Source organism: Argiope bruennichi, chromosome 6 (assembly GCF_947563725.1).
Source record: "Argiope bruennichi chromosome 6, qqArgBrue1.1, whole genome shotgun sequence".
Lineage (NCBI taxonomy): Eukaryota > Metazoa > Arthropoda > Arachnida > Araneae > Araneidae > Argiope > Argiope bruennichi.
Window position 1 is genome coordinate 98,084,942 of NC_079156.1, and position 12,005 is coordinate 98,096,946.

General features: G+C 29.2%; 1 protein-coding gene across 1 annotated transcript; it reads left to right on the forward strand.

Annotated features, from left to right (window-relative positions):
- Positions 1 to 3,081: 3,081 nt before the first annotated feature.
- Positions 3,082 to 9,335, forward strand: LOC129971867 (uncharacterized). Its single transcript, XM_056085844.1, has 2 exons — positions 3,082 to 3,194; positions 7,791 to 9,335. Exons 1-2 carry the CDS (start codon positions 3,183 to 3,185, stop codon positions 9,333 to 9,335), a joined length of 1,557 nt encoding a protein of 518 aa, XP_055941819.1. The 5' UTR covers positions 3,082 to 3,182.
- Positions 9,336 to 12,005: the final 2,670 nt, after the last annotated feature.

The window sequence follows — 12,005 nt, forward strand, 5'->3', positions numbered from 1 at the left end:
TTAGGAAAATACCCAATGATTAGAATTTTATAGATTAAAATTGTAAGTTCATAAATAATATTACCCGGGAGATTTTTTAGCATTTTATTGTTAATACCATCATGTCCTGGGGATTTTTTAATAGCTGATTTAGTTTCGAGGGGGGTGGGGGGTGTTTTAATTTCTTTAAGGGTGTTTTTATTAAATTTAAAGTGGGCAATAGATTCATTTACGATTTTATCAGTTTCAAAGTCTATAGTGTCATTATTTTGAAATTGGTTTTCTAAGCTGTTTGCTATGCATTCTGCTTTGTCCTCATCTGTTAGAGCAAGTGTGTGTGTGTGTTTGAGCGGTGGTATGTTTTTAAATTTCTTTTTAAATGGTTTGACGAGTTCCTAGATTGTATTGTCTTCAGGGTTGGCGTTTACTATTTTATTAATGAAATTATTGTGTTCAATTGTTTTATTTATTTTAGCGATTTCTTTATTTAATTTATTGGATATTTTCTTGAAAGTTGGGTCTCTGGTTTGTTGAAACATCTTTCTAGCATAGTTACGTTCTCTGTTAAGTCGTTTTAATTTAGGATCAAAATGAATATTAGATGTTGTGATGGGTTTAGATGCGGTGATCTTGGCCTGGTTTATGATTTGTTCAAGGGTGTTGACTGAGTTATCAATTTTGATTTCGGAATCAATGCTAATGAAATTTAGATTTTCGATTTTATTTAAATTGTTTTTAAAAAGGGTCCAGTTCGTTTTATTCTTTCCTATGCTATTTGGTAAAGTATAATTGATAAAAAAGTTTAAGTGAATGGGGTTGTGATCAGAGCTTAATTCAGGTAAGGAGTTTATTTCATAGGGATAAATAAAGTCTTTAACAAGTCTCAACATGGAGGACTTTGTGACCACGATAGATTTATACGTGCGCCAGCAGCCACACACACGGAGTGTCTTCGGGCGGCGGGGTTCGAACTCGCAACCCACGGGACGCGAATCCACCGCCTTACCAACCAGGCTAACCCGGCCTAGAGGTTTATTGTAGTACAATAGATTTCAAACCAAATCTGGAGCTGTTCATTTAAGCCATTCCACATCTCTTTAATCCAGACAAAAGAATGTGAACCCCATCTTTATGAAAAATGACTCCCAGATGTTCTCTTATCAATGAAGCAAGAAATTTCATAAAAGTCAATCTTTGACGCTGTGTGAAAACGAAAGATGGATCGTTTTCTCTACTTCAAACTGATAATATTAAACTCTGTAGTGATTATACAAAACGAAAATTTTAGAATGTATTTGAATACGTCAGTTCGGGATTAGATGATTTTGATTGATAAAGTGAATGTTAACATTAACTACTGTCACATTAAGCGGCGACTGCTGTGTTACTAGAATATGTGCCTAAATAGATAGGTTTCATCTAAATAGATTTCATCCAAATTGTACATTAAATCATTGCGTTTTTTGAGTTTTTGTGTTTGCATGGATAAGAAAGTGCAGACCGACAGACAATCAACCCTGACAGATTTGGTTCAAAATTTAATAAAATTCGACACTTCTATAATCTATCTATGATAAAATTGTGAATCAAATTTCATGTTGTCTGAGCTGTTGACTTTATGAATTATCGTTTTCACATGCATGCAAAAGTACAAGCAGACAGACAGTCAACTCCTTAACTGATTTGGTTCCAAATTTAATAAGTATCTACATTCTAAACCAGTGCATCATTTTTTTTGTACAATTCTTTATATTTTGTAGTTATCGTGTTCTTCTAAGACGGAGTGTCGGAGAGACAAACTTCTTGTAAAAGCTTTCGTTTAAAATTTAATCTACAAATTTGATATGAAGAACGTATACCAAATTTCACGGCTCTAGTTCACAGACAGGCAGACAGAGCGAAAACTAAGCATAGTTTCAAAAAATGTGTGTTTCATTCTGAGGGAAGTCTGAAAAGTTTATATTCGTCAAATTCTCAAGTTCGGATTTTCTGACGTGTACAGCACTTTTGCCTTTTCATATACAAGATAATAAAATAAAACTTTACAAAAGTGAGTTCGTATTGCAGCAAAAACATCTTGAAAATATTTTTTTAATCAAGAATCTGGATGTATGTTAAAACATAAATCGTGAAAAATATGAAGCATTAAAAACAATACAGATTGACACTAAGTCACCATCAAAATAAATCAAATTCTTAAATAAGCATTAAGAGCTTGAATATATTATGAATATGATTAAAATTCTGATTTTCTTGGAGCAGTTTTGGATTCCTGGAGTACAGATTTTTCGCATAAACTTAGACAGACATACAAATATTATTTAAAAAAAAAAACGGATTTTTGAGATCATATAAGTTTAAAATCTAGAAATAATCAAAATTTCGATATATAACTTTTTTTAGGATAACAATACTATCTCCAATTATAATAATATTCTAAAATGTAAAAAGATTTAAAATCTCATTCATAGTGCTGATAAATATCCATTGTTTTCAATATCTAGGTGCATAACTCCTTTTCAATACAGCCGCATGTGAATCAACATGTGGTTGTATTGTTTATATAGCAAAAAATAATAATAAGGCATTTGGTACGAAAGATTTTCTAAATACAAGTTCATAACGCAACTACACCCTTTTCTAGCATAATCGCAAAGCTTTTTAAAATTGTATGTCGATTCTAATTCGTATATTGCCTTCAGCTTTAAATATTTCCTAAATAATGTGAAAAAAAAATTCGAAATTAGATCAATATAGGCCATTTTGAAAACATTTAAATTTTCTAAAGAAACTTTCAAAAACTAATCATATTTTTGCTGCCAATGAATATTATTTGCACCATTGTTATTGTTTTAAAACTGTATAGCTCCATTAGTAATAAGCACCAAACGTTTTCTTCTTATTAGATCTACTTCTTTGGTTCATTATTCACTTCTATATCTTATGCGTAACCTTGAGATATATTTTAGAGCGTGTGCATAGTAATTACAACGGACAAAATCAGAAAATGATGTCCTTCAGTGTAAACCACCTGTTGTCAGCGTTTGGGTGTGATACCGTATTGAGAAGAAATAAGCAGGTACCAGTTTCAATCTCATTTACCTGCAATACAACATTCTAAACTATCAATTCAGGTCCTCAGAAATAATATAAAATTAAACTGCTTTCAGATTCAAATCTTTGCTGTTAGTGGTTGTATTAAAATGCTGCCAAAGGTGAGTCTCTCAGATATGATTTGCAATTTTTAAGACTATTCGCTCCACTTAATTCCATGTGAATTGATTTCATTAATGCTATAATTAATTTGGAAATATTTAACTATTTTAAAAATACAGAATACAAAATTTCGATATTTAATTTTTGTTCACTTTTTTGCATATGAAGCCATAGTTGAAAAATTATAGTAGTCTTTATAAATTAAACAATAACATTTCGATAACTTTTAACTTCTTAGATCTTTCTGAATCAGAAAATAATTTTTGAAATTATGATTGTGCATCTTTCCTTGAGTATAACAATTCTATAATCAAAAAATGCAAAAGCTGTAATATTCAAATTTAGCACGAAGTGCTTCAACTGAAATTGTATATCTGTATCAAATACCTGCCCAAATCCGTTAAATAGGAAAGGTTTCTAACCAAAATACATAATCTATCTCTTTCTATTATATAGTAAAATAAACCTTAAGTAAAAAAATTATATACACAGCTTTTCATTCTCTCTCAGAGTTTATATGCATTTTTAGTAATTACATTTATGTACGCAGTCGTGTAAGAAGAATAGAATTTTTTTCTTTTTTTTAGTCAGTGCTGTAATTTATTCGGTTCAGCTAATGCATTTATAATAATATTCTCCTTGAAATTGCTAAACATTTATTTCTCTACTAATAAGGAAGATATGTGGGTGTCTATACGTGTGCGTGCGAATTTATATATATATATATATATATATATATATATATATATGAATGCAGCAATATATGATATGTTAGGAATCTATAGACCATTTGACGTATGACTACTAAATTTCGAACGTATTATATCTTCGAAGGTGAAAATGCAATTTTTTTCACCTTTTAAATAGAATTTTAATTATTTAAAAATTAATCTGATTTGCGGGGGGTCCCCTCTCTTTTACTTCCGAAAATATTACTGCACAAAAAGGAATTATGAGTGATTTTAAAAATTTTGTGAAAGAGTTCAGATATATAATAGATATATAATAGTTTTTTCAGAACATTTATAATTATTTTTAAGTGTTCTGTTAGTTAAAACCAATCGAATATTATGTTATATATTTAGTGAAAAATTATCTAATAGCATAAGATGATTTTTTTTAATATGTGTGTGTTAGCAAGCATGTGCTTTTAAAGATAAATTGTCGGGGAAAAGTAATTTATAAGCTGTTTTTTTTATTTTAATTAAAGATTTGATTAACTAATAATTAAGTGAGAATTCAGTCCCCTCCCTCAGTTAAGTTTCAAAAATTTGTCAGGAAAAAATGACTTTTGCACTGTTTTAAAATTATATACGTACTTACATACATACATATATATTTGTAGAGAGAGAGAGAGAGAGAGAAAGAAAGAAAGAGAAAGAGAGATAATGATTACAATTTAACTATTATATAACTTTTTTTTTTCAATTTAACAATTTTTAAGAGTATTTTTACATGATATGAAACTGTCTTTTTCAATTCCTACTATTAACTCACACACTCTCTCTATATGTATCTTGTTCAAATTTTCAACCTATACTTATAATAAAGCTCAATGTGTGTGTGTGTGTGTGTGTTGGCGCTCTACAAGCCAGACCGTTTGACTTAAAGCTACGAAATTTGGTACAGGTATACCTTGGAAGGAGGGGATACCTGGGGTCCCTTTTTTGAATTTTTCATTAGAATTTTAATTATTAATTAAAAACTAACTTTCCCGCCGAAAAAATCTTCATTTCCCTACCGCCAAATGAGTAAGGCTTCAGTCTTTTTTCCCACTCTAAAGAGGTTAGGCTTAACATTTTTCGACCGATTATTTCAAATGATTCTGCTTATTTTTTTTAATGTTTGATGTACTTAAATTTAAACATTGTTAATTAACCGATCTTTCAGATTCATTCTGAAGTACTTTTGAATTAAAATAAAACAGAATAAAGGAAATTAAAAATTTCTAATCCGCATAGTGTTACCCCAACTGGCGTAGAAAAATACACGCATTTGCGTTACCATAACTGAACTGAAAATTGAAAATCGTTGAAAATTGACGCATGTGCATTGTGTTCTGATTGTTGACAACTATTATCAACGGATGCAGACTTGATTTTAATTATTTTTAGGTTAGTTGTATGCTTTTGTAAATAAATTGTATTTATGTAAGTTATATATTTTTTGTGCATGTTTATAGTTTTAAGTACATAGTTTTTTAAGTAGTTTTATTTTTAACCTGTTTTTGACCAATTATTTTAAACGATTCTGTTTATTTTCTTAGTGTTTGATGCATTTAAAATGAAACATTGTTAATGAATCGATCTGTTCATGATGATTCAGAGAAAAAAATTTTGATAAATTCTTGAGATATTACATAAATTAAGAAAGATATTCTTTAGTGCCCATAAGGTTTAAACGCTCAGTAACTCTGTTTTCAGTAATCATATTATAAAAAAAATGCTTTGTTTCAGTTAAAAAATATTATTATATTAATTCCATCTTAATTTAAAGCATAAATTATACGGGAGCTAACAGAAAATTAGAGAGATACATATTATGTTATGACTGAAGGCCTTTAAAATATTATGAGTCAATTATATGACTATCAAAATTTGAAGTTTTAAAATATTTTTATGTAGAAGCTATTAAAGTAGGAATTGCATAAAATAATTAATTATTAAAATTTTGACGAGCATTAAGATTGGCGAACCGGCTGATCACCAAAGGCGGCTAGTCGTTTATAAATACTTTTTATTCCCCCACTCAAGTTCAAATACATTTTTTAAAACTTGTATTGGATGACACTTGATGTTAATACGGTATTTTTTAAAAATATTAATTAATAAATTTGTCCAGTAATTTCTACTTGATCGCCAAAGTCACCAAATTCGTCGCCATGTCGTCAAATGGTCGCCAAGCTTTATTTTGCCACTTAATATTGTAATTTTGTCATATATATATATATATATATATATATATATATATATATATATATATATATATAATTATTTAATAAAAAGTAACTAAAATAAAATAAAATTGTTGACCTAAGTAAGAACTGACTTAAAATTATATATATATATATATATATATATATATATATATATATATATATATATATATATATATATATATATATATATATATATATATATATATATTACTTGATTTTAAATTGTTACTTTTATGATTAATAAATAGTGTCTTTTTTGAAACATTAATTATATTAACTCCAAAATATGCTGAAGGTAAACTGCTTTTTAAAGAATATTTTTAATATTTTTCTTTGTATTGCTGAAATTTTAGTTTCCTTTTTTAGATTATTTTATTGCATTTCCAAAAGTATTATTTTCCTTTCTTCCATTACGCATAATGAAGTAGATATTTTCAATGTTTCTTACCAGTTTTATCAGGCTTCAAATTTGATCTGAATAAATATATAACATACAACACATTAAAAATCTATTAAAAACGGAGAACAGATTTTTGCATAGTTCAGATAATTTAAATTGCAGATTTCTGAAAATCTCCTTTTTTTTTTTTTTCTGTCTTATCAAGCAGAAAATAATTTTTAAAGCAGATTATAAATTATATTAACAGAGAGGAAAAGGGATAATCTAATCACCAGTTAATATTCAACCTTGTAAAAAAACTAAACTGTGAAATTTTTTTCCAATTCAATGCTATATGATTGTAAAAGCTCGAAATGGATTCGAAGTATAATCACTTTAATGTAGGAGCATTATCTTTGTAACATATAATTTTAATCAGAGAGTTTTAGAGAAATATTATCATAAATAGGTTTCCTGACGAATGCTCTAAGAAAATTTCTGTCCAAAATTCCTGTTAACAAAAGATTCAAGTTAACAAATATTGTTGTAGAAAACCTCTGGTTAATTCTCCAAAATGAAATAAAATAGAAAGATTTATTCGAACATAATATAGATAAACAATCTACATTTTAGATATTATGGGGAAATTTTATCCAACGAACTACATAAAATGAAGAATTTATAAATGATTGAGATTTTTTCTATAAGCATCTTCTGAAAATTAAAATATTACTTTACGAATATTTCTTACCAAAAACAACCCCATTTAAAATTTCAGTAAAATTCTATTCATGAATATTTCATTATGTTGACATTTTACTAAGTGTAATGTAGTTTATATTTTTATGGAAAAAAATATTTATTATTAAATGCTTATAAAAAGAAATGTAAGATACATTAAATTAAAATACTCAAAGTAACAATTTAAAACAAATTTCCAAAAAGATGTGATCCAACCATAATAAACTACAAATCAACCGGAATGAAAAATCACATATATTATAATAATTTGTCAGTTGATAATTTCTCTTAGATAAAAAAAAATAAATAAATCATGTGGCAAATCTTATACCTTTATTGCCTTAGATTTTTTTTCAGTGAAATTTCCAGTATTCTTTTTTTTTAAGAATCCAAAATGAAAGTCGTGTAAATTTAAAAGATATTTAAAAAATTTATGAATTCTTACGGACAAATTATTTTGAAAATAATATTCTTAATTGCTTCTTAATTTGTACTGATGATGCCCTTATCAATTAAGTTTTACTTCTATATTTTCAGCTCATTTTCTGCACACTGCTGGCTGCTGCTCGAACAGTTGGGTCAGATGGAGCAGACTACAATCAACAAGCCTCCGCTGTCCCACCTAAATTTTTGGATCTGCCTTCTTTTGACACAAAAGTCGCCGTTGGACAACCTGTAACGATTGATCATAAATCTTTTATAGAACATGTAACTCCAGGATTTGGTTCCGGAAGAGGAGGATCTTCTTCTCAACAATCAACCGGAACTCGCTCTAGTACTTTACTTAATAAAGCTATCGCTGAACAAAATGCTGTTCCTGATCCTGTAATACAGCCAACAAGTTATACCAGTGTTCAAGCAACTCCTCCAAATTTTTCGAATAATCCAGTTGGAATTTTTCCTCCCAATTATGCAAACAGTGGAATCCTTCCTCCAGGATTATTTGGTACTCCAACTGATAAATCATTTGGTTCTACTCCTTCTGTAATTTCTTTGAATTCTCACATTGACCATACGTCTTCTGGAAGTATTTTTGCCAATCCTAATGGAATCCCCTCATTTAACAGTAACAAAGACGAAATTTTGTCTGTCGGATTTCTTAATGCTCCATTTGACAAAATAAATATTCCTGTGCCGGAGATTATTTCTGTTTCTGTAAGTTCCAGTTCTGATGATGGAAGCATCCCATCCTCTCCTGTAAAAATACCAACTGTCAATTATGCAAATGCTGGAATTCTTTCTACTGGCCAGCCTGGAGAATCTTTTAGTAAAGATGTAAATTCCATTCCTAAAGCAATGTCTATAAATTCTGCCATTGGCCAAGGAGCTCCTGGAAGTACTTCTATTGCTGCAGCTGCTGTTCTTCCAGTAAAAATTTCATCTTCTGTCGGCCCTGCAGAAAGCAGCTTTCTGTCTTCAGTCGGAGCTCTTGTTGAAAAGCCAATTGCAGTGCCTATGCCTGATTCTATCTCTTTAAGAAAGATCGCTGCTGTTCAAATTGAAGCTCCTCCTGTCCATCAAACTACAGAGAAAGTGTTCGCAGGGTCTGTTGCAGGTCAATCAACTATCTCTAACCCAACAACAATGACTTCACAGGCTTCCGTTGATAAAATTCTCTCCACACCTTCTTCAGATCTTCTTGGACATCTCGGTAACGTTTATAACAGCAACCCCAGCGGAATTCTTTCTTCTGGCTTTCTTGGTGCACCAATCGCCTCCATTTTAGGGCTCAATGGAAAAGAGCTTTCATACAACGGATTATTTTCTGGTTCAAATATTGCTAATAATGGAAATTTAGGAAGTGCACTCACTAGTACTCCTGTCGTTAGAAGCAAAGATGATACACTTAATAAGTTTGAGACTGTCATTCAGCATACAACACCAGCAAAGGCCGCTAACCCACCGGTATTTAATGGAATAAATAATAATAATCTTTTTAATGGATTCATTGGAAATGGAATTTTTGCTGATCCATTAGGTTTCCCCAATAGTGTATTTGGAAATGCGTACAATGGAATAAACGGTTTTGGAGCTGGAAACTTAGCTGGAGATAACATTTTTTCGAAATACCTTTGGAGATAACTGTAAAAGTTGAAATTTGTGAAATTTTTGCGTAATAAATTATTTCAACCACACATTGATTTTATTTTCAGTTTTGAAACAAGCTATCTTATTTACATTCCTCATTTTAAGGATGGGATAATACTGAAATATGCAAGAAACTGATTTCTTATGTGTGATTTAGAGCAAAAATATATTGAAATATCACATTGTAAATTATTTAATAGTGACTTATTTAATAATTATGTCTCTAATTCATCAAAAGGCATTACAACTAGTATTTAGAACTATTCAAATTTCTGGAAAACAATTTCTAATTCTCTGTATAACATTCTATATTTTCCAAATGTACTCATCACTCAGTAATATCTAAAAACTTCAAGTTGTTTACTAATATAATATCTTTAAATATCACATAGAGTTTAAAACAGGTGCAAAAAAAATTTATTTGATGAGCCTTGAAATATATTCAGGATTTTAATTGCAGACATTTTTAAAACAGGAAACAACTCCAAAGTGTATATTTTATGTTATATTTGCTTTCTCGAACATTGTAGAACAATTCAATAATTATAATGCAATAATTAATCATTCCTGATTAATTATTGCATTATAATCAATTTGCAGCGCAAAACACACTGTTCTCTTTTAAATAATAAAATACACACTTAGGAGTAATTTTAGGATTCCTAAATTTGTAAAATGGGCGCTAATTCCTGATTTCATAACGTCAGCTATATAGAATCATTTGATCTCATTAAATTAAGATCTTCCGTTTATTTCAAATGATAAATCGTTGAATCTTTATTCAAAAATGGATTCCTTTTATAAGAGAGAAGTAATCAATGTTATTGCTAACTTCTTTTCTTTCCTAACGTTTTTGAAAAAGTTTTAATCATAATAAAAAAGATAATTGATTGAACTCGAAAAAAAATTATGTTTGTAAAACTATTTGGAATGATTCTCAACCCGAATGTTCCAATGGAGAATTATGGAAAAAAATATGCTTTGGATATTAGAAACTCTCATTACTGATAAAATGTTATAAATTACAATTGTTCAAATCCATTAAAAATGCACTTTTCATAGAATTTGCATTATGCGTTTATGACAAACAAATTAATTAAATCATTTCATATGTCAAACATTATTATTTCTCAAAAGAATACTCAATTTATATGATTTATCTTTGAAATAATAAATAACTTCTTTTTACTTTTGTGTATATTAAATTTCCGTCAAATCTTTTTTTTTAACTTAGAGTAAATTAGAATTAACTCTTCATTATCCAACAAAATCATTTGTAGATAAATTTTACTTAATTTATTTTTATTATTATTATTATTCATTTTCGCATATACAAAGTATGCAAAGAGAAAGTATTGTAATTATCGAATATTCTAATTCGAAATTCTGAAAAATCTTCACGTTTCAAAACTTCCAGAGTTCGAAAAACACATTTTTGGAATCATTCCGCCTCTCTATTTGTGACTCTGTCTGCATGTTTTGCAGACAGAAAAAAAGACAGCTCAAAAAATGTTCGTGAAGACGACAACTCAAAAAATGCATTAAGATAGAACAATAAAACTTATCATGTTAACATCGTTTGTCAAGATTTCTAACAAAATTTGAAAAAAGGCAGTCTATCTGTTCGTATACATGTAACCACAATAATTCAAAATGTAAAGAGCTACATGGATGAAATTTGGCATACAGATTTTCCTATTAGTACAAAATGCTATATAAGAGTATAATATTCCCTATTAATACAAGTTCTCTATTAGTGCAAGATATTATACTATCAGTACAGTACACTCCCGATTATCCGCGGAATTGGGTGGCGCGGCCGCCGCGGATAATCCGAGAAAAGCTAAAAACGGGTATAGCAAAAGAGAAAACAGTCATTCCAACTTTGAAAAATCGTTTTATGTACAATAAAAAATGAAATAAACAGCAGGAAATGTTTAATTAACGCTTAATATTTTAGTATATCTCTCAAAACTAACCTAAAATGTATTTGTTAATGAAAACAGAAAAGTACTTTGTACTTATGAGAGGCGTCAAGGATACAGAGAAAAATTAATGCATATGTACTGTTTTAATACTATAATGCATTATGTAATTACAAAAGCATAACTCTAAAACTACACCCTTTTGAAGAAATCAGTCATTTGTGTTTGCTTCTTGCTTTGGAAGCATTTTCTCTTTGCTTGGAAGCAAAAAAGAACTTTGTGCGGCAGTCGCGGATAACCCGCCCGCGGATAATCGAGAGTCTACTGTATAAGATATTTCTATGATATCGTGGTCAATTTGAATACCGCACATTATCGTGAAATAATGTTGTTGGATATTTCGTCCTATTAGTGCCATTATAATAATTGAAGATATGTATTAAATTTTAAATCAAATCCATCAAAAGGCGTTAACATTTATAGGTCTATATATTCGCTAACATGTGAATGCTATAATAGAAAAAATACAACGACTTAAATAAGTAATATTTGGTATACAGTCTCATTTCTAATGTTGAAATTCTGTCCCAAATTTTGGAGCTAAAAGATGGAAAGGAAGGAATCCAAAATGCATACTTTGCTTTCTTCTTCATATTACGTAGTACAAAAAGCGCCATACTACGTCATTCTACTCGAAATATGGTGGCAAGACCACTCACATTTACAAACTGCCGTGACT